This window comes from Eutrigla gurnardus (assembly GCF_963514095.1).
Source record: "Eutrigla gurnardus genome assembly, chromosome: 23".
In the NCBI taxonomy this organism is placed as follows: Eukaryota; Metazoa; Chordata; class Actinopteri; order Perciformes; family Triglidae; genus Eutrigla; species Eutrigla gurnardus.
In genome coordinates, this window is record NC_139934.1 from 14,286,661 (window position 1) to 14,311,572 (window position 24,912).

General features: G+C 44.5%; 1 protein-coding gene across 5 annotated transcripts in view; it reads right to left on the reverse strand.

The window, feature by feature from the left end:
* nrxn2b (neurexin 2b) overlaps positions 1 to 24,912 on the reverse strand; it is a 573,287-nt gene that overhangs the window by 36,917 nt on the left and 511,458 nt on the right. For all 5 annotated transcript variants that reach the window (XM_084003189.1, XM_084003188.1, XM_084003186.1 and 2 more), the window contains one exon: positions 8,225 to 8,396. In XM_084003189.1, coding sequence (XP_083859315.1) covers positions 8,225 to 8,396 — 172 coding nt within the window. The remainder of the gene's footprint in view (positions 1 to 8,224; positions 8,397 to 24,912) is intronic.

A 24,912-nucleotide genomic window follows, 5' to 3' on the forward strand; every position in this document is an offset into this window, starting at 1 on the left:
AATAATAATGTGCGATTTTAGATAAATTCTTGAAACGAGTCAAGTTGTTTCCTCAAGAACTCCTGACAATATCCAGAAATATTTTCAGAAATATTGGAAATTGCCCTTTCACATATGTAGCACATAAGAGCAGACTGTCTGTAGATATGAAGGGCTCATTCTAATGTAACGAAAACACAACTATTCTTAGTTTCTGGTGATTATACACTAATAAAAACATACTTATTCCATTTCTGACCAGAGATCCCCCTAAACTCTTTACACTGGTCCTTTCTTCCATCTGCAACTTCCATCCCCACTGACACACACTCTAACCAACCTTCCTCCAAAATCAATTATTATTATTATTATTATTATTATTATTATTATTATTATTATTATTATTATTATACGGTGTATATACTATGGCTGCATATGCCTATGTGTCTTTTTCATTTTATGTTAATCTTTCAATTTATATCCTTGACTGCAGCCCTTTGCTTTATTGTTTATTCTTTTTCACTATTGTGCACACTGAACACCAAGATAAATTCCTTGTATGTGGAGACGTACTTGGCAATAAACTCCTTTCTGATTCTGAAGAAAACAAGACTTAAGGGCTCAAAAATGTATATAATGAACATGAAAAGATGACGTTTTTATTTTTTATTTTCGCTTTTTCCCCTTTTCCACTGCAGGCAAGTTGTGAGTCTCCATGTGAAATGCGCGGGAATAGGAAGCGATTTACCTTCCCACCACACTCCTTTGTTCAATGTAACCACCGCTCGTATGCATTTGAAACAAATGTCATCTCGCTGTTTTAACTGGCAGCTCATCTTTCATCTGCGTAGCAGTTATCAATCCAACGGGCTGCTTTTCATTCCTTCCCCTCTCTCTGTGACAGGATGCTCAGCACCTTTCATCTCGGCCACGGTGGATTTGTGCGAGGTGGCTGCCAGAGTGTGCCAGAGAACCCCCCCAACACACACACACACTCATGTGGAAATCAAAGCTGTCACTTCTCTAATTACCTAAAGCAATCTTTTCCCTCTCCTACTCTGCACTGCTTAGCCACGTCTCCTCTCTCTCATCATCGCTTTCTCCACTATTTCTCTGTTCCCCTTCCCTCTCCGTCATGCCGTATCCACAGGCCAATAATTGGAGATACCTTCCAACTGTGCGAGATCCAATCAGAAGGAGTCGCAGAGCACCAGAGGCCCAATAAGAACCGGCAGAACGAGGGGGAACTGTCATCAGTGACAAGTGACTGAGCTGGCTGACCTCAATTAAATCTCTCTCACTTTGTTGCTGTACTTTTCCAGATATAATGATGAGTGAAATACAAATCCAAATTACGACAAATGTCAGTTACGCATTTTATCAGATCCAAGGCCTATAGGAAGCATCTTTTTTCCCCTCAGGGGTGTTATTAAACTGCAATGAAATGTAGAACTCCATCCATAACTGATAAATAATGAACACGTGTAATATATGTATTCATTTAGTCAATGCACATTAAAAAACAATCACTGATAGATCTTCATGGCATCATTTGTACCAATTACAGAGTAATTCACCGCCTCATGATGGACTTAGAAGGAAAATGTGCCTTTTTCCAACGTTAACCAGTTAGCTGCATAACACCTCCAGTTGTTATTGATCTTCTCTGTGTCTCTGGTGTAAAAATCTGCTGCCCTTCCTCATTCCAGTTGGATATTAGATATGCGTATGATAAGATGATCATAGAATCTAAAGCTAACACCTTTATAGTAGCCGTGGTACAAAGTTCAACATGTCTACCATTAATGTAGGCCTGGATGTTAAAAGCAGCACAATTAAAACGTAAACAAATTAAGTTCAGGTAGCCCAATGTTGGGCTTAATTACAGGCTTTAATGATGGCTCGGCAGACACTTTGTACTTAAACCACACTGCCTGGTGCTTCTGCTACAGTGCATATTGTAATTACCTTAAGCACCATTAATGACAAAAGCACTACAAGTTAACAGATAAACGAGCCTGGCTGAAACAAAGAGGTGCTCTCCGGAAACAATGAGACGGTGCAGATGGTTGGCGAGGCCACGCTGTGCTCGGCGCATCGCCCTGCGCGCTCGTCCACGATCTTCTGCTCGGTGGCCCATCAAAGTCACATAGGGCTGCTTCAACACTCCCCGCTCGGAGGCCTGAGCTAGTGAAGTGAAACGCAGCCCATGCTCGGCTAAAGTCCAGGTGCCTCCGGCCATTTGTCCGACTGTGTTGTCTTGTAGAGAGTGCACCCCACTCCTGTCCTAATCCTGTTGCTCTCCCCCTACTTTTAGTATCTTAACTGCCGACGCTGAGTGCTCTCATATTGCTTTTGCCGAGAGGGAAGCGGTTGTGGACTGCCTCAACCTCCCCTCCTCACATTTATCTTCCTTGCTTATTCACAATCCGCTTCATTTCTCACTGAGTTTGGAGGTCGCGAAGACAAAAGATGGATATCTACAAACAGTGGAGACATGGGGGGGAAAAGAGGAGGGGTAGGAGAAAGGAAAGAGCACAGCTGAGAGCACAGCTGACCCCCTTTACTTCAACCATTTATCTGAGGCTCAGTCAGAGGAGGAGCTGGAGCTGACCTCGCCGGCACAAAGAGACAACATGCCTCTCTTCGTCCCCCTTTATTCTCTCTCTAATGGCCAGCCTTCACGCTGAACAGAACCCCTAAATGCCTAACCGAAGAAAACAGGAAATGACAATAGCCCTCCCTTTGTGCTGTGTGCATCTTTCCTCTTTCTTTCCCCGTCCTTGATTTATGATCAGCACTAAGCGGCGCGGAGCTCGGCTCCAAAATGAACACTGTCGTGTCTCATTGCATTTCAATTGCCAGTCATTTTGTTAGCAAGTAGCTGTAGCAGTAGTTATGAAATTATTACTGTGGGACGCTACAGTGTGTGTGTGTGTGTGTGTGGGCCTGCATGTCAGCGGTGTGCACACGGTGTACAACACTGTACTTGGTAAATGTAATCTTCCTTGCTGTGATGCAATCCAATTTATAAAGTGCTTATTATTCAGTAACATGCAAAGCCTCATCCATCACAGCGGTGACAGCAGCCGGCTCCCAGCACACATGCTTTTTTCTTTTTTTTCCCTTCTTTCCACCCAGCCTCTCTATTTCTCTATCTCCCCCTCTCTTAAGTCATCTTCTCCCTCAGTCCATCATTTTTCCAGCAATGCATCACAGGCACTTTGCCGTGGAGTACTATTGCTTTTCCTCTCCGATATCTCCCCCCACCCCCCCCTGAAACTTCCTCTTTCTAATTCTACTCAACTGCAGTCAGAAACTAAAGCCAAGCGGCAGCTTTACAGTGGCTCTACCGCCTGTAAATACTGGCAAGTGAGCCAGAGACGTTAAGTGTGAAAGAAAGGCCGTGCACCATGCACTCCCATTGGTCGTAACCGCACGGTTATGAGGAAGCAAGATATGGTAATCACAGTCAATACTCTGCCACGGTGACAATATAACCACTGCTGTAAAAATGCATAACGATTATCTAAAGCTCGGGGGGGCACCGCGATGACGTCCAAATGCCAAGTGTGGTATAAACCCACAGGAAATGGATGCAGGTTCTCCACCACTTCTTACTGTAATATCATAATCTGCTGTCTGATGACTACAATCAAGGTGTTAATGTGAGGAGAGATGACGATGAGACACAGGAACAACATCCCCCTCGACGCTCACAGGTGCTCACATGTAGGGACATGTACGTAGAGCACTTAAGTCCGTAAAAAGGCCTGTTTATGTATGCATCCATACTTGAATCGTCAAGCACACATGGTTTACTCACACACACACATTTCCTCCCTTGATGCTCATTCTTCCCCATTCTGACTCTTGAGGAAGCAGTAGCTGCTGTGAGGCCGGCTCCTTATCAAGACGGGGATTAATGCAGAAGCAGGCATCCGTTCACAGCATCGGACTTCCCTCTGAGAGGCTGAACACCATTAAGGGGTTAACAGCCCATATGATAATTGCAGGACTAGACATGGGGTTTTTAAGTCACAATTATAATTTTAATTGCTAGTAGTTGACTGTTGCACACAGAGTAACACGTTATTGATTGACAATTTCTTTGCTGATATACACTTCGACCGAAAATCAAAAGGGAAACAATGTTAGAGCTCTGTCTCTGCTACATCATTAGTACATTCTGGGGAAATCATACCAGCAACGAAAATGTATATATATATATATATATATATATATATATATATATACACTTCAGCTGGATTATTAAAGCCAGACAATGCAAGGCAATTACATACTCTCCCTCATACACATGAATCATTGAATTCATTGGCAAAAAAAAAAGCACTGTTATTCAATTCAATACACTCGTCTCACTACAATCTGACTTGGTCCGGTATGACCTGCAGCGTATGGTGGCAAACTTTAGGTGCATTTTGCAATATACTTGTGCTACGATTACAGTTATCACATCATCACTTGTGACCAGGCGACAACCTCTGGTTCTGAAAGATGAAGACCATGCTAACTGCCTTAAACTTGCATTCCCTCTACTGGCCATCAGGGGGCGACTCCTCTGGTTGCAAAAAGAAGTCTGATGCATGGAAGTCTATGAGAACATGATCCTACTTCTGACTTGATTTATTATCTCAGTAAACATTGTAAGCATGAGTTTATGGTCTCAATCTCTAGTTTCAAGTCTTCTTCAATCCAGTATGATGTTCATTTATGAAATTATGGTCCATTTAGAGTCAAACAGACCAGAAAGCAGGGGATGCTTAAGGGCAGGGCTACCTTGGGATTGACAGGTTGCTACCATGCTACCAATGCAGTTAGCTACTAAGATGACTCATATTTTGTTTAGCTGTAGAAAGGCACACTACTGGACAAACCGCATAAAGTCAGGCTTTAACAGTAAAGCTCTGAGTGGAATCAACCGAGAAAGGTTGTGTTTTATTCTTGTGCAACTTTTCATTTGAAAGAAAGAATGTGTCATTTGTCCTTCCAAAAGCCGCATAGTCTTGCTTTAATTAATGTTCTGTAAGGTCTGCTGCATTATGTGTAAAGTAATGATAACTGTACGAGGCAGAGTGGATTAATTTAACCATATTCTATATGACCATTCTTTTTACGCAATCGTCCTTGGAATAAACATCACCTTACTTCTCTTAAAGACAATGAGGTGGTGTGGTAACAGATCAACCCAGAAGCCTTACAGCTACGAGCAGTGATGGGGCCGCCGTGTCCTGGCTGTGTTAATCTGACACTCAGGATGAAATCAGACATTCTTCAGGGCGTCGTATCAAACTGCAAACAAACCACTGCAGACCAAACAATTAATCCCATCATATCTGCTGCCTTCCCTCACAGCACGGCTGCAGAATAAAGGGAATCCAATGTGAAGTTGGGAAATTACAGTCTGTCCTTTTTATCCGTGGCCAGGTTGCGGTGCTCAGTGGGGCAGGGACGGCGATGTTATTGAGTCCCTCTGCCATTTTGGGAATGTGGGAGGTGTGCTGGGCCAATAACTGTTGCTGCTGTGGGACCCGGCGGGGACACCTGACACACTGGATTAGCTGGCTGGGCGCTCCTCTGACATGTTTTGTCTGCTCTCTATCCCTCAAATACACACACACACACACACACACGATGTCATGCACACAGATGGACGCATTCACTGTTGCACGTAGAATCAGACGCTGACTAAAAAAAAAAAACGTGCGCGCTCTCCCCGGGGACTACAAACATCACTTTGTGGGCCATCAGGAGACGTGTTGCGTTGCCGCTGAATGTGCCTGACCCGTGACGTCCACGTTCGCTGTTAACACCCTGTCTCTCTAAATCATCCCCCAGCAACGGCCTTCTGTTTGTAGGCCAGATGCTGGCAAAGCCCAGGCTGTACCGCGATGCAAGCGCCTCCCCATCTAATCCCTCATTATAGTGCGTGTAAATATGTGTGTGTCAAGAATAGGTACTGAAGGATAACCTGGCTTTCTCGCGCGACGTGACTGATTTACTTACATTCTCTCTTTTATCCCTCTGGGAACTTTTCCAGTTCTTAAGCCAAAGTCTACGTGAGGATAAATAATGCACGAAGAAATCGACGGGGCTCAAGACTGCGACAGCATCCAAACGAGACCTCCTGATGTGGGTCACAACGGTGGCTTTGGGGAGGGAGGTGTCACAGGATACTTGTTGTTGTCGAGGATCCGGACACATTTGGCACCTGTGACACTCGGAGGCATCTTTCAAGACGACCTGTTCTCTTTTCTTCTCGATCTGACTCGCATGGACATTTCAGGATTCAGGATTCATGGCGATGATATTGCACAGTAAAAGCATGAAGAACATGAAATGGGTCTGACTGTGTCTGTGTGAGTATTTTGTCCCATTTAGAGAATCAGGAGACATCTAAATCTCCAATCTGGGTCACAGAAACTTGATTCAATATGGGAGCTCCCCCTCTGTCTTTGCCATCTCTACAAAATATTACCTCACTCTCTCTCTTTAAACGCCTCAAGTTAGGAAGTAGTGCCCCCCTCCTATCTGAGTCTTTCCCCAACGTATCCCTCCGCCCTTTTGTGCCTCAGCCTCATCCGAGGTTTTGCTTGCCTAATGTGTAACATCTCTGTTTCCCCAGGACGCCGCCCTGCCAGACGATGACGGCTGGAGCCTTCAAAGCGTACACCGGAGCCTTCAAAGCAGGCGCCCCAAAATAGTGTGAGTGCATCCAGCTTGCATAACCGAATCAAAGCTATTCTACACACCAAAGAAACGTCCCCTCCTCCATCCATTTATGTTCCTCGGTCCCCGTAACCTCCTAAAAACTTCACATGAGCTCCAGCCCCCGGCAGGCAAACACAAAACCCCAACAAACGACAAAAGAACAACACTCTTCAATTGTTGATCGAGCGGAGGAAAAGGAAAGAAGCGTTTGAAAAAGACAACAGCAGCTGCACGGAGGGCGGAAGGGAAGCGGAATAAAGGGAATACGATATAGGCCGTGCATTAGCGTCTCTTGATGAAACAGAGATTTGGATGATGACATTTACTCGCCGATGTTGACAGGCTGCTTCGCTGTTTTTCTTCAGACAGTTAGCGCTAGTCGAAGGCTATAATGTATATCAATATATCTGATTCAACAACTGAACAGAGTGAACCGTCACAGGGCGCTTCCTCCTCTTAGTGTGGCCTTGCCGTGCTGATGGATGAGCAAGAGAATACACTTCTCCCAACGCCAAGACAAAGCCTCAAAATATGGGATTACTGCTCTGACGGAGAATATCACAGTCCCATGCTCTATATGTCAACTGGAGTAAATATCAAGGCCACGTTAGTAGCACACGTCCTGCTGTTTGGAACAATGGCGATACATAGACAGTGGTTTGATTTGTTTTAGGAGATGGAAGGCATTGACTTCAGCAGTGTAAAAACACTAGTGGGCACGTTTCTGAATGTGCCAGAAAACCTTCGTGCTCAGGTTATTATATTTCCATGTGATCATTAACGCAAGCTAACACCAGCAGGCAGCAGAGCCCGACTTAGCTGTTTACCGAACGCAAACTCATGATGGGAACACAAAAATGTCTTCCTTTGAACAACCATGAACAGAGGGGAAACACAGTGGAGAGAGAAATTAATTGAGAGCTTCCGCACCAAACCAAAAATAGCCTCATAACTGAGGCTGTTATAGAATAGCATGATTATGGTTAAACAACAAGTGGGGGAATTAGCACACTCCCTGCAGTGACTCATCGTCTGTTTGCCCTCGTTTTTAGTGCGTATTTGTGTAATGGTGTTGCGTCTGGAGCCGAGGCATGACTTAGCACCTCCACATCCTTTCCCAAAGTGTCCTTTTTCTGTTCCCTGGGCAAAACCATTCCCACCAGCCATGACTGACTGGCAGATTTGCATTCTGCTGGCTTTGATTCAAGGCTGGCTTTCACAGTGCCAGGAGCTCCAATGGGAGACTACCTGCAGAGAGCTGAATGCTCCCTTTTAGACCAAACCTAGAATAATGCAGGAAAACTCTAAATATGAATCACGATAAATAAACTAGAGGCCTCACAGAATGTTCTATAAAAATCACTTTGAGTAGCACATTGGTGGATGGTTCTTTTCCAAAGCTCCTTGTTTCTCTCTCCAATGTGTTACCCACTTTATCTAAGAATTCAATAATACAAAAGTTCAAATCCAACCCTGATAGCCCCCCCAGTGCCCAGACCGCCCCTGTTCCTACCTGAGGGGAAACGTTCGATGACCGGCTGGTTGTCCACCTGTAGTGTGGCGTTGCCACCACTCCGTGTGAATCGCACCACGTGGTATTTGCCGTCGCTCACCATCACTGCGCTCTCCTCGATGGTTATGTCGTCCGTTCCCACGTTGAAGATCACGCCGATCTTTCCCCGTTCCTACAGACAAAGGGCGATAGAGAACATTAGAGATGGAAACACCTTTGCACAAAAAAAAGGAAACACACAAGTGAATTTTGAGCATTTGCGATTCTTTTAAAAATCCCCCAAAATTGAATTTTCTGGGAAACACTCTGGAAACGTTACTAAAAGGTTCAAGCAAGCTGTCACAAGTATCCTAACATGCTATTGGTTAATTCTTCTGCTGTGTAATGTCCAGTACTTTGGTTTATGACTTAAAAAAACAGTTCCCATGAGCCAATCAATGCTAATTGCAAATGTTCTCATGCTAATGTTGAACATAAAGATAGCCAGCATTATACCTGCTAAACATTAGCATGTGATGCCTGTCATTGTGAGCATGTTAGCATGCAGATTTTAGCATTCAGCTCATAGCACAGTGTGTACAACAGAGCCTCATCCTAGAGTAAAGGCTGATTTATGGTTGTACGTCTACATGTATTCTCACCGGCGGGGTTCATGCACCGCCGCACAATGACTGAAGCTGAGCAGATCATGTTGGAGTTGGAGCTTAGGCTATACGTTAAACCACAGAAGAGACAACAGACTGATGACGGTGGCTGCAGTCTGGAGAGGTGCACGTCAGACTACAGCGTACCAAACCGACTTCAAACAATCCTAAAATCACATTTAAGTATATGGAACATTCCGATCTGTGCTATTTTACATGATTAACCATCAACACCCAAAAGACGCCTCATTCACAGCTGCAATTGCATAACAGGTATTCATTCTAAAAGGAACTCATTGTGTCTTTTGTCTGTGAAATTCATGACACTGAAGCAGTCTACTTGTCAACTAAACAGGAGCATTACACTGCAATGCAATACAGTTATATTGCTGTCCTATGTCAAAAACCTAAATATGTTTTCCTTAAGTCCCCAAAAGGGCCCTCGCCGCCTGAAGTCTGATGCTGTGCTGATCTCACACCCATCAGCCTGGTAAAAAACTGGTGGAGGCACCTTTAGTATTCATCAACCCGGTGACCCCCTCCTCTCCTCCATCTATTAGTGTTGACAGCCGCCCACTGCTTCGAGTTTATTACAGTCAACCGCCTACTCTCCTCTCATCTCCCGCCATCTCGCTGCTCTCCCACTGTAGTTCCTGTCCTCAGTCCCGGGAAAGGTCAAAGTCATTTGCAGAGTTACAGTCTGCCAGAGAGCCTACCAGACAGCACCATTACAGACTAATTCTCTGGTCTGGCAGTAAATCTTCTCTTACAGTTTTGTTCTGTCCTGTCACAAGCCGCCCGCACCGCCGCCCGAACACTTCCTGGTTGCACGGAGGAGGGGGAGGGGGGGGGGGGGGGGGGTGAACTTCTATCTGCCCACTGCAGCAACACCTTCATTGATTCCATTATCTCATTAGCAATGCACATTTATTTTGCCACCTTCCATATGCCGAGCTATTCGGAGGTGAACGCGTGGCTTCCGCTCACGGCTGTTTTCCATTATTCATGGCTGATTAAGTATTTCAAAAAGGAAAATATAACATCCAAATGTTAGCAGAACTTAAAATAGCTAGTTAATTGAGTAAATAAGTGCAGAGGTTGTACAGTGAGTTAATGAGCGGTATAATCACAGCCAAATTTATGTGCATCCTAACCACTATTTGGTGCCGCATAAAGTGGTATTCAGGCAAGGCCACAGCGTGGCCATGCACTGATGACAACCTCAATTAGGGCATTAATTGAGCGAGCTCAAACGGCGGTGCGGGTGGAAGTGCGGGTGGATGTGATTAATGCCGTCGAGCGATCGGCTGAGTAGAAGTTGAACAGTGAGAATAAACAACAGGAATCGATGCGGGGGCAGGAAACGGACTCTCCCTCATGGACTGAGTTAGACCAGGATGAGTTTCTCAGAGTGGAGCTTGATGGACTCAACATATGATCTCATTCTGCAAAGAGGCTTTGAACGTCTCAGATGGCAAAAGTGCTTCCAGCTTCGTAGGCACTTAATCAATTGATTCATGTTATGGACTGACCCTTGCTGTCTTTGCGCCCACTCTCTCTCCACGCATGGCGGAATACGATATTGATTTGAAGACGCGAATATGAATACAGTCGGAGAGGGATTAGCGAGGTGCACGTAAATGAATATGTAATCACTGAAGCCCAAGAAGAAGAAAAAAACACGGAGCTGGTGAGCGAAATGCTTTTGGATGGAGGGGGAATGCCAGCATCATCTCCATTACAGCCCACACACTTCGGAAGCTTGGAATAATCATAACACCTTTGCCTGGAGAATTAATTCAATTTGCCGGGGCCGAGCAGAATGAGTTCATGTTATTATGACTGAAAAGCAGAAGGGAGAGTGAATTTGAGTGATATTTACAGAGAGATTAGCATTTGTGTTCCGCAACATTAGGGTTCTTCCCGGTGCTGAGGGAATGTATTGAGCCCATTACGACAGGAAGCCGCTGGGAACCAGTGCTTTTCAAAAAATGATTTTAGTGTAGCAGTAATGACATTTTAATGGCCATTTCCCTTAAGCGAACATATCTCTGGAAACAGAAGGAGAAGAAAAAAACCCTCCTTGAATGACTAGGAGCAGTCAAGCCTGCATCATTGAAATGAAGGGATTGGTAGGTAACTGACAATAAGCCCTGGCTGCTCTTTAAACACCACTGCTTCTAAACTACTGCTTAGTAGCCCTTAATCTGCTTCAGCTGTCGGCTAATGTCAGGAGAAAGATTCTTACATTTTTGCTCTTTTTTTTCCAAGAGGTTAGCTCATCTTTTCTTTCTGTGGGTCCATCAGAGGTGTAGGTAGGGGGTCCTCTGTGATACATTTCAATTACATCCAGTTAAAGCCTAAGTGCCTGAGAAAGCCTGCATCGCTTTTAGTTCCTCAGTTCAATTAAGCAATCAGAGATCTTCAGCGGGAGGGCGTTGGGGAAGCTGCCTGCAGACTGGAATGAAAATCTTCAACCAAAATCATCTGCATCAACTTTAATGAAAGCTTCTATGTGGAATTTTATTTTTCTATTGATTTTGGCGGCCCCTGGGGATAAAAGTGTTCCCGGGCATCAGAGTCTTTTTTAGAAAACTTCTAATCTTACTGCAGCAGAGTCTGACAGTCTGACGCAGTAAGCCCTGGTTCTGGTTTTCCTGTGCCTCCTTTCTCTACAATATAGCCTGGGCCCCCGGGAGCGTGGAGTCAGTGTTGCCTCCCCGCGGGGACCGGCAATGCAACAAGGCAAAGCAACCAGGCAGAGCATCGAAGCGTAGCTGTACTCCTGGTGGAAGGAGTAGGATTCCAACCCGTTTAAAAATCGATATAGAAATAGCCAATCTTCTCCTTGTTGGGCTCGTATAGTTACATCAACGTTAAACTGAGAAAGTTTCATAACCAGTTAAAAGTTCCTTATAGAAACTTATTTACTTCTAATTATTCTCATTTCTCAAGCACAAACTTGCTGTCCTTGTCATATATCTAAGATCTTAGTCCAACAAAAAAAAGATATTTTTCGCCGAGCAGAAACTGCTGATCGGCTCCTCACACAAATAATATGATCGCAGAGTTTAGCTGCCAATTTAAAAAAAAAAAAGTTTTTGTAATCCTCTAATTAGTCTCTCCTTCGTTTTTTTTTTACCCTCAAAGATGAAGAAAATTGGCTTCGGGCTTCTGAGCAGCAGACGAGAAGGAGCAGAATACGGAGAGGATTCCGATTGGGTTCGACGCGGCCTTGTAAGGGCCGTCGAGGTAAACGCTGTTTACGCAGCAGCGCCAGAATGAGGCGTCTGTATCAGGGTTATCTGGCAGCGCGAGAGCTCTCGCTGATCACAGCGGCAGGAGAAGACGAGGCAGCGGAGGAAGAGGAGGAGCAGAGGACAGACAGGAACACTGAGCGATAAAAGGACACGGGGAACCTTGATGATCCTCCAGGGCCTCAAGGTGCTTTCAGATCAAAGCCCCTTTTGAACACGTCGAGATCTCGTTCTCTCCTCGCCGCACGCGCTGCTATTCAATTAAGCAAGGGGAAATAGACAAAGGGGAATGCATGTTGGAGGATTCTAATTCTTGGTTTTTATTTCTTTACAGCTCAATCACAATTCGTCTCTCGCTCCTCTACAGCTTCACCTCCACACGCATCTTCTTCTTCTTGATCTGTTTGAATTTCCTCAACGTCTCTGTGCATTTCCCCCTCAGATCTCAGATACACGGGCGCCAAACGGGCGGATCAGACGGAGAAAACAACGGAGGAGTGAACGCCGGGTGGACTGCAGGGTTTAGCAATGTTCTGACAGTTAGATCAGTCGAGGTGTTTTTGCATTCTGCTGCCTCGACGCACCTCGAGAAAACGGTCCGGAAACGCGGCTGACCAGTTCAGAGATTTGCTGATGCTTATGATTCGCTGTGACAGATTTCATATTAATGGCCCCGCGGGTGGCGGTAATGCAAACCATTCATCAGCCTCCTTCTCGTTTCCCCGATAATGATCTATCACAGCCTGTATCTGCCCGAGTCTAACGTGACATACCAGTGTAAGTATGCAAAACTGCAGTATTTATTAGCTTATGAATCAGTCAGTGGAGCAGCACGGAGGGAGGAATGACTGGATGCCCAACGAAAAGCAATCAATCCCCTCCCTTCTCCCTCTCTATGGACACACACATCTGACACTGCTACGTGGTGCAACTTAATATTTCATAAAGCTTGAGCAAGCATTTCAACTCCTAATGTCACATTTCATGTGCGATTTGCAGCGACAGATTAACATGAGTGCAGATTTTTTTTTCTTTTTCTCTCTCTCGTGCTTGTGTGAGGGAGCCAGATAGACCATCATACTGTATCTCTGCATCTCTTCTTTCAGGCTGATTCCGGCTCTATACGGCTAAACAGCTCCTCAACATGTATGCATAATGCCTGCGAGAGGAGATCGGCTGTGGCATCTGCTACGAGGAGAACAGTGTAGCGGGGCTAATCTTCTGAAACTGCAGCGTTATGTAAGAAGAAATAGGCCGTTGCATAACTCGCAGACTCCTCGCTGGCTAAATCAGCCGCCGTCCGCTCGCCTCACGTCTTCGGGGATCGTGTGTGACAGAAAGGGGGAGAAAGAATAAGAGCCAAAAGTCGTTTTTGGATGGGAAACACTGTTATCTCGCGCTCAGATTTAGTGTCTTCTTCACCTCAAACGACAGAGGGCTACACACACACACACAGCGCTGCGTGTGACGAAGGCAGCGGCAACACAGAGGATACGCTCGGTTTCATGTACCACACCTCTCAGATTCAGCTCATTTGTATGTTTGCCACGATCTTTAGCAGTCACCTTGAGAAAGTTGCCCCCCCCTCCCATCTCCTCATCTTAATAGCACTTTATCTCCCTTTCTCTGCCCCAACAATTTCTCATCTTTGCAACAGTGGTCACAGCTACTCTTCTCTGCTCTGGAAAGTGGCCGCTCTGACGTCCAATCAGATCTCACTAAACAAATCGATGAGTTAGACAGATGTGCACATGTGTGTTTGTGTGCATCTGAATCTCCCATCAGAGCATGACTCACGGCGGGTTTGTCCTGGAGTGTATGCACGCACACACACACACACACACACACGCACAGCGGGCCACGAGCCGAAATCCTGCAGGGGGAAGCAGTTAAAGATGGAGAGGGGGAAATATAAATCAGCCAAAACATCATCCTCTATAATCCTGATTATGTTGTCACCTAGCAATAAAACTCCTCATTCACTCAGTGTCAGCCTCCGATCTCAACACACACACACACACACACACACGCACACACACACGCACACACACAGGCGATGCCAGCAACTCTGACCCTGCACCACTGAGACCATTGATGGATGGTGTCCTTCAGCTCGATGACCATCGGACCTGTAGGTTTGAATCCCACCTGACCTACCTGCTCACACACACACACACACACACACACACACACACACACACACACACACACACACTTATATATGCAAACATGAGAACGTCCTTGAGAGAGGTTACGCTGAGCCGCGCCACACACCCACCCACACACACCACGGCCTTGTTTACAAAGCTGCATAGAGCTGATGGATACACACACACACATGAACACACAGATTTGTGTATGCCATTTCCTGGTGGCTGGGAGCCAACTGATGCCACAAAGCGTGCAGTGGGGCGTTGCTGCTTTGTGTCTGACGAACAATTGAAACCATGCAGGGTCTTAACGTTGACATTTACGTGTACAAATGTATGTTTGAATCACGAGTTCATCGGGATGAACTCGTACACGGCGGCGCCACACAGATGAGATTTGAGCGAATCCACTGAGTGCAGCAATTGAAATTAATTGATTTCAGTCCAAAAAAATCTGCATTAATGTTTGGCTACTTGTGGACAGGTACCTGTCAACACAACATTTACATGTTGTAGTATCACCAATGGCAAGGACGATATCACAACATCCAGCATGTTTGCACATCCAGCAAACAGGGCACAATGATCGCATTTTATTGTTGTGCTTTCGGTTGCTTGCTAGTTTTAAGTCTACTAGTCAGCTGTTTGTTGCTGGTCAGGTAGCATATTGGTTAATCAGAACTTCCTGCCAAAACAATGTGCTAAAATATGCTAATCCATGTCAGAATAAGACTGCCAGAGCAACTCAGAATGAAGAGAAGGAAAGGCCTCTTAGTCAGGAGGTCAGGGTGGATGAATTGATCAACCAAACACAAACTTTCACCCAGGAGACCACTGTTTGTGTCCTGTGTGAAACCAGGCCAAGCCTTGTAAGACTTTTAACCTCTTACTTTTGTTGCGTAAGAAGACCTTAAAAGTTAACCTATGTTGGATCTGTATGTTGATAGACATCGTATGCATGTAAAGAGCAGAGACTGTATGTATTCTGTGAACACAGAGCTGAATCTGAGCGTCATAGTTTGAAGCAGGCCACTGACTGAGCCTGTTGATAGAACTAGCTGAACTACAGATTTGGTTGAACATTCTTCATTTGTATGAGCAGCATATTTCACATTACAAACAGTCCTCAGGTCATTGCCATCGTTATACAAACATATTGAACAGCTTTAATAAACGCTGGTTTGATTGACGGTAAATGTTCGCAGTAACTAAGGCTGTGAAGGCAACAAGTAGCAGCTTGCCTGTGGGTATCAAACACCCAACAGTGCCAGGCGGAAACATAAAGGTGATATCAAGGAAATATACCACCTTACCGCGGAAATAGAATCATCGTTCACATCTCTGACTTCCCTCCCCCCAGGAGATATGTTAGGACCGATTAAACTTATCAAGATGTACAAGTGAAGCCTGAACAGAAGAGCAACGATGTTTCACGTCAAAGGCCTCTTCAAGTCAAAACCAGAGATGGATGGAGCAGATAAAGCAGAGAGAGGAAGGGTAAGCTGGAAAAGCAATGCCCGTGCGTATGAGGAATAATGGAGAAATGACTATACAATGATATGATTAAATATACAGTTACATGTGGAGGGAAATAAGAAACGAGGAGAGTGGAGGGGAGGGAAGCACGGTGAATGAAGGGATGAGGGCGTATTTCTTAGAGGCAAAACCAAAATGAATCCATCCACTCTGCACAGATACGTGCCAGTTTGGGTGACTTCATAGGGACAAAGAGGCTTACAAGACCATTGACCTTTCCCATCCATGTTGTTTTATCCTTTGCTTTTACCAGTCCCACATGATCCTTCATCAATTCACAAACATACAGGAATGATCTCTGCATCGAACACCAAATCTAATTAGACTGACTACCTTTCTTGGCACAAAGTGGAGCAATAACTGATGACTGGATGACATTAGATCAGTCTTTGGATATAAGGATATGAGTTTCTTAATGCCACTTCATTTTGATATTCTAGTTTAGTTCCAGACATCCAGACATCTGGTTTGCTGCCAACACATCCTATTTTTCCCTGCAATGGATACTAATAACGTGATATCATAATAGCAATTTACTCTTTGCTGCAGATTAGAACAATTGAAGCTTCAAAATCAATTTTTGACATTCTGCAGCCGAGAACGCCTCACCTCCAGATGTCCTCCATTATTATTTCTCTCACTTTGGTTTTTACCTTTCCTTCTTCTCTATTTTCTCCATTTTCTAAATCTGTCCGCCCTCATCACCAGCTCTTTCACTCCCCAGAGGTTCATTACTGCGCTGACTGGCGTTGCTAACATGGGTTCGGGTGGAATCAAATTGATCCATGAGTGATCTGAGAGAAAGGAGCTGATACCCAGAGTGCTCTGTGGCTGATGGAGGAAGGTGCATCAAGTCAGAACAAAATAGGCTTGCGATCGTTCCTGCATAAACCCAGCCAGCATACTGTGAAATTAGATAGCAGAGTCCTTGAGTGTAATCTGCCTTTTGTTTGGCGGCTTTGTACAATAATAATCCTTTCTGACTTTGTATGGGTTAATTCTGTGGCACTGTGCTTTTGTTGTTGTTGTTGTTTTGCCTAACTTGATGCTGGAATTAGGCCAAATGTATGAATGCATGAATAAATTCACCTTGCAGTTTATCCTTATGGAATTGTTGAGATGTTTTTCTGAATCCATAAATGCTCATTTCAAATACGGTATTCCAATGTGAGAAGTAAAATGTATCCTCATGGCCTGTTAATGAGATGCAAAAGCATAATAAATGTATGTTATTGAGGTTATACGTTACATCATACATACAAGGATCGTTTGGGTAGTATAGTTACAATCTGTCACATTTTTTTTTTTTAATGTTACACTGTTTACTAACTAGTTTATGTTACTAATGATTTCATTTAAGATGTAAAAGTGGAGATCTGTGATCTACAAGATGGTCTCAATCCATCCATTACATCCTGTCTGCACCCACGTACCCGGGGAGGTCGCAGGGTTTCCCTCAGCAGAGTAAACATCACACACTCATTATTTCTCCCCATTTTTCAGGAATGTTGTCAGTCATAAACTTGGCTGGAAGAACCCGTTGACATTGTCGAGAGTTTTCAAAGGACTTTGTGTGAATGTTTGGGTGATAAGCTATGTTTTGCAGAATGTAGTACAGTATGTGAGCAAAGTCCCTGAATGCTGCACAGAGCGTCCATGGCCTTGCTCAGTGCAGTGCGGTGAGAATTCACATGTACATTGTTGTATATGTGTATCAGATATATCTTCAAAATAAAAAGTAAGAGACCTGCTCCAAAACAGACTGTGTGTGTGTGTGTGTGTGTGTGTGTGTGTGTGTGGTCTGGAGCAGCCTGTTCCTCTCTGTTGAGGAGAAGTGAGGAAGGCAGCTGGCCAAAATTGAAAGGAATGGCTGTGACCTTCGGACAAAATCAAGAGCAAAGTGTTTTCTGTCTCCTTTGTTTTCTCTGCTCTTCTCCACGTTCTGTCCTTATTTTCCCCTCTCTCTCTCTCTCTCTCTCTCTCTCTCTCTCTCTCTCTCTCTCTCTCTCTCTCTCTCCCTCTCTCTCTCTGTCCTCAGAACTGTGGAACACAGTCGATGAGAAAAAAAAACAGCATGAATCTGTGGCTTTTTTATTTCTATGCCTTTCTCTCCTCGCCCGTGCTTCGACTGAAAGCAGCGACAACACACGGTGTACAGCTTGTGCTTTGGACTGACGTGAACGCTGAACTTTCGCTGGTTCGATAAAGAAAAGTTGAAAATGAGCGCTAGACTCTGCCTCTGAAGAAATGTGCCATAGAAAACCGCCATATTAAACGCCGTGCATCAATACAAGACTGATACCGAAATACGCTCTGACAGTAATAATAACGTCAGATGATTGCTCACGTCGCTCGACTTCCTCTCACTCTCTTTATTGTCTGCCATCATCTGGTTTGTGTTCCTTCTCTCCATCTGTTTCCCTGATAACTGTTTCTCTCCCATCCATCCTCTCCCTCTCTCCATCCCCGTGTTCTCGTTTCCCCTTTCAGTCCCGGTGGGCCGGGTGTGAGGTTGGAGCCCAGCGGAGAAGAACGGCTGCCGAGCACACTGGCTAATATTTGCCCTGCGCTAAACTGAGCAAACACGGATAAAGGGAACACAATCCCCTTCTCTGTCGCTGGCTGCCTGCCTTGTTGTCCTTTCATTCCCTTTTCCTGTCTTTCCTGAGCCGACTGCTGGTTAACCACAGTGCACATGTTGTTTTCAAGCAAACCGCTGGGTGAGGGATAAATCTGTAATCCCTTTCTGGTGTATGTCTTTCTACTTCGGTGTGTGTCGTTCATGATGAACACCTGTGCAAGCCAAGCAAGCAGGCCTGCAGTAGACCACACGTGTGTTAACCTTTCATGTTCACTTACTGGCGACGTTTGGTACGTTTCCAGCAGTATTATAGGGATTAGGTTTATATTGGACAATTCTGCAGAATGATATCAGTTATGACTATGCAGGAAGTATTGTGTTCTTCACTTAGCAAGGCAGGAAGTAAGCCTGTGTGGATTAACGTGTAGTATATTGGGTTTACATGCAGAAGACTAGAGACCTGTAATTAATTTAATTGAAGTGTTTGAGTTGCCTAACCCTGGATGATATTAGAATGGTATCATAATAATATACCATTTCTTATGTCATTTCCTGTCTTATCATTAATCATGTTAGCATTTTTGCCTTTAATGCTTTGGAAATATTGGACGATCAGAGCCAGGAATGCATGACCGAACTGTTTTCATGTCTCAAATAGAGACATTGAAGGTGAGGACTTTGAGTTCAGGATAGCAAATCAAGTCAATGGCAAAGAAAGGTATCCTATTTCTCTGTAGGGTCCCCTCCATAATGTTGTTAGACACTTAGAACAACAATCCAAGCCTGTCAGTGGCAAGAGCAAGCACTTTTAGTGGACGTCCATTGAGGGTGATGAATTGCACCTAGCGATTACATTACAGCCCATTTAGCCGTTGCCGTCTGCAGCGTTCTCACTCAATACTGGACCCATTCCAGGAATCTTTGCCCACATTAGTGACTTAAGACACAAAAACACGAGAAACACCAAAGTTTCCCTTTTAGCCGAGCAAGTGACAGTACTTTCCTTCCCTGCTTTATGTGATAAACATAACTCAGTACAATCATGAATGAGTTGTGAGGATTAACAATTTATTCCATGTTAATTCTGATTGTCCATAGACTCTCTATAAGAAGTGAATGTAGTTTGTGGACTACGGTTTTGTAGCCTCCAGTTGGTTTGTAGTTCCCACTGCATATTCAAAATAAAAAAAATGAGATATTTCCTGTCAGATGTGATACTTTGGTTGGCAGATGAGGATGGAAATAAACGAGTGAACTGCTTTATAAATTCAACTGCTCCGATTCTCAAATATGTCCATCGAAGTAAAAAGGAAGAGATACCGATCCTCAACGTTATTATGTATGGAAATGATGATTATCGTTTGCTGCTGTAGATGATTTTGACAGTCAGCTCAAAAACCTAAAGCAAGTCCAGCTGCTTACGATGAAGCTGTCAGAGACTCCAATGAGCTGGATGACTGAGAACCTTCACAGACAGTTTGGCAGTCATTAAAATTCGAGCAGCTGGATCAAAATCAGCTTGTTAAAATCTTCAGAAGCATACCAACAATTCAATGAGCGATTAGCACACAGAGATAGAGTTGGACTGCTACCTTCTATGTAATTCTCTGAGTAAAAAAGAATACGGAAAATAACGATATGGGGCGTTAAAAAAACACAAAACTAACAGACCTTCCAAAATGATACTCTTATTCTCCTGCAGGTATGCTGTGAGCAAAAAGTGCATCGCATATTAAGCAGCAGCTAATGATCTCATGAAAATCCAGAGCTGAGAACGCACACAACCGCCATAATGCATTATGTAGCAAACTGCAACAAATAATGAATAATTAAATGTGAGAATTACTTTCCTCTAACCTTCACCCTGACTCTCACCGGGGTGAGTGCTTTTTACAATCCTGCTTGATGTGCATGAAAAATTCACACTGTATTGTTGCAATCACTCCGAGCAGAAGCACATGCATTAATATTGTACCCGACATGGCTTTCATCACATTGCACTGTAATTTATGCAGGAACGTGGTGCACCATTGTGATGATTGACAAATCATTACGATGGTGTTATAAAGGCAGAAGTAAACACAACAGCGCTAATGTTATTTCTGACTGCATGCAAAGAGTTTAAAGAAAAAAAAAAAGTATATTTCTTTGCAAGTGACAGTTACAAAGTTGCTCAGAAAGCATTGAAGCCGTCTCCAGCGGTGAAGGCTGTGTGCGGTTTTTGTTTACAAGGTGGCATCACAGTCTTCAAAGACCTCAGTTTGAACTAAATGAAAAGAAGAGAGGAAAGAAGAGAGTAAAAAGGCTTTTGGCTCCGTCTCTTCCTGTGACTTACAGCGGGCACGTCAGGGTGCTCATCTTCCTTCTAACGGTGATACAAAGAGACAATGTGACAGGGCGAAGCACCATACAAGCACACACCAGCTACCACCATCAACCTCCTGCTGGGTCATTAGCTATTCTCCTGTTTCCCAGTGAAGCCCGTCTATGCTTTTAGATACGTTACAGCGTAATGATGTGTTCACGTCAAATGCGGAGCACACTTTTTTGTGCGGTGCATTTACAAACAAAGTCAATGCAAAGACGAGAACCGTGATGGTGAGAATGCAGAGAGACACGGTGAACATGGCTTGGTGTTTGCCTCGGGATGATGTGACAAACCCAGAGAGGAAGGAGTTTGGATTTTCTACTTATCTGGGACGTCCACAACATGAACACAGGCGGCAACATTCTCTCTGCTGGCCATCAGGGGGCGACTCTGGTTGCAAAAAGAAGTCTGATTGCATGGAAGTCTATGAGAAAATGAGCCTACTTCTCTTCATTTATTATCTCAGTTAACATTGTAAACATGAGTTTATGGTCTCGATCTCTAGTTTCAAGTCTTCTCAAATCCAGCAGGATTTTCATTTAGTACATTATGGTCCATTTAGTGTCAAACAGGGGATGATTTAGGGCGGGGCTACCTGGTGATTGACAGGTCACTACCAGTGCAGTTAGCTACTAAGACGACTTTAACACTTAATTGTAAGCTAATTATGAAGCTAACTTGAGCGCCACACCCCAACCAGATGGATCTTGATCCAGTAAGATTGCCACACTGCTGCTTGTGTTCATCAGATCCACCCGTCGCTCCTCCACAGTCCAAATATGGTCACTTCCTTTCACTTGCAAAGATGGCGATGCCACAAATGCTTCAAAACCATAGCTCACAAACCAATGGGCGATGTCATATTGACTACTTCCACTTCTCATATTGTTGTTGTTTCCATTAATAAAGCAGCAATAGTGGTTATTTCAGCCATGGCTGGTAAAGTAGTTAAGTTAAGTTAAAGTTAGTATCTATGGAGATAAGCCCCTCCTCCCTTCCGGCATGTCGAATGCGAGTGGAGCAAGTTAACACTTTCTAATCCAGCAGTGAAATTTGTGCGAGTAACACAAGGTGAGGATTCGCTTTGGTGTATGTGCAGCATTACAGCCCAATCTGGGGATATACTGCTTTGTTATTGTCAGCAAATCTCTTCAATTACTTTATGTTTTTCCAGTCTGGGACTCTAAACCATAAACCCAAGACGTACAACTTTAAAAACAACTTACTTATTTATGTAGATGCATTTTTGAAAAAGGATAATCATTTCCCAAATCACCAGTGCATTTAACTTATTTAAAAAAACATTAATCAAATGAGGAAATAGTGCACTTGTGGCTGATTAATACTTATTATGTGTAGGAGTAAGTATAACGGCAGCAGGATGGTTTATGCAGGATTGAGTCAGTCGAAACTACAGTGTGTGTGTGTGTGTGTGTTTTCATGGCAATGACCAACATGTCAGCCAGAGCAACAGTGTGGCTCACTGATGTGTTTTTAATAGTTTCAGGACAACAATGCAGCTTCACAGATCAATAAACTATACCAGGCTTACACACACACACACACACACACACACACACACACACACACACACACACACACACACACACACACACACAGTTGTCAGTAGGATCAACTTGGATTTTGAAAGGATTTGTTCACAAAAAAAAAACGCTCACTCTTGCTACTTATCTGAAACCATAAATCACAAACTTCCCCTAAACTGTCAAAAATGCATTGCATGAGGATAAACCTCCTTTAAAGTTGACAAAACAGAATCAATTTAAAAAGCCTTCAGTTTGTACTTAACATTAAACTTGCTTACAACGTGCCTCCTCCTTTTTCTCACAAAGTTAGTGTCACTTCATCAAATCCCGGTGCTGCATTGACTTTCTTACACCCGTTCTCGTTAATATTTTAGAAGATATTCCCATCTATATGAACACGTGTGGGTGGTCGGCCCACCAGGTGTGACCCAGCAGCCTCGGCAGGTAATAAACACGGCTGTCTTGCTGTCACCATAGCAACCAAACCCCTGCAAGTTCAGAGTGCCGCTAGGCATGGTCGTCTGCCGTGATGAGCCATGTGTCAAGAAAATGACAGGCCAGTGATATCGAACACTCACACTCTGGCTTGCAATTTGCTTCTCCTGTCCCCTCTTTCTTTAACCCTCCCCACTACACTCACACATACTGTATGTTTTACACACACACACACACACACACACACACACACACACACACACACACACACACACACACACACACACACACACACACACACACACACACACACACTAAACACTCTCTAAATTAATAACTGCAGTGGTAGCGAGGGCGCGGTAGTGAAGCTGTTTTAGCGACCTGTCAATCACAAGGTAGCCCCGCCCTAAAGCATCCCCTGCTTTCTGGTCTGGTGGACTCTAAATGGGCCATAATGTACAAAATGAATATCATGCTGGATTGAAGAAGACTTGAAACTAGAGATTGAGACCATAAACGTAATCAGAGTAGTTTTTGCAACAAGAGTTGTCACCTCCTGGTGGCCAGTAGAGAGAATGCAAGGTTAAGACACATCGGCTTTGGCTTCACTTCTCAGAACAGGAAGTTGCCACCTGGTCAACTCACAAAATAAGTGAAATCACTGAAAGAAAACAACCATTTAATGATGTTTAACAGACATGTTGTTTCAAACCCTCAAAACCCAATAACAGCTCAAATGTGAGCAGTAGGACTGCTAACAGTAGGGGGCATTTCCATCCTTCCATGACCTAGTGAAGTGTAAACGTCTCTTAGCTCAAACACAGGAAACTGCAGAAAACAATTTTCTCTACAGGAGACACTCCCACCGGCAAATATTCTGTGTCAACGAGCTTTTGTGGCTGCCCTGCTTGTGGCTGCCTTCTGATTTCCCTGCCGGTGAGAGCCCACCTCGGTCAGGTCACTGGACGGACGCCAGCCTTAACTGTGCACACATATGCTCATCTGAGCCGTGAGGACAGTGAGCAGCCTGGATGAACGGATGGGAGGGACAGAGTAAGGTCATACGAAGGCTACTTCCCTCTGGCCTCTGGTTTCGGCCCAGACCTGATCCTGCTGTGTGTGCACACACACACACACACACACTCAGGTAACAATTGATTAAAGCATGTGATGTGTGGAGAGTGAACTGTGAAGACTCAAACAAGGGCCAGGGTGATTAAAATGAATCGGTGCATGGAAGCCACACACACAGCTGCCCTTCTGGACTCATGGCTTGTGTTTGTATGTGAGTATGAGAAAGACATGTACGCACACACACACACACACACACACACACACACACACACACACACACCGAACACACACACACACACACACACACACACACACACACACACACACACTGGATTTATGAGGCTGTGTTGTTGGTTATTTACAGGTTGTGCTCTGCTCTATTTACTGTCCATAACTGTGGACTGTTGGCCTTGTTTGGCACCGCTGGAGCAGAACCACTTACCGTCCTATCAGAGCGTACACGTGTGCTCCCGCCCTCCTCGCGGGGACACTAGCGACCTCCCCATAAATCCACCATGATTTAACACAAGCCGTTATTTACTCTCACTCCAAGCGCGTGTCGCCGACTTCGCCACACGCCTCTGAGGCGTAAAATAGAAGCGTCACGCCACGGCGCCAGCACGGAGGGCTGAGGAGAACGATAGAGAATAAAGAAAGACATCACACGTCAAATCCCGTCACTCCGCCGGCTTGAACTCCTCTCATTACTGCTTTGAGGAGCGTGAGAGTGCATTCCACAGCCTCCACACTCAGACGGTCCCCCGCCCGCCCTCCCCTCCTCAAACCCGAACCAGACATCTCATCAGACATCTAGCAGACAGACCTTCCTCTGACTATGCACCTCATCACTCCCGCCAAAATAAATGTCTTCAGCGGCGGCGGAGGGACGATGGATGGATGGAGACGAGATGAATAGAGGGAGGATGAAATGGGGAACTCAGACGGAGGGGATGTGAAAGGCACAAGGACAATGAAGGTAAAAAGGGAATGCATTTAAAAAACTGTAATTCAGTGCGATTAACAGAACAAAATCCACAAATATGGGTGATTTCACCTCTGAATGATGCTCATTTCTCCGTCTACATTGGATGAAAAG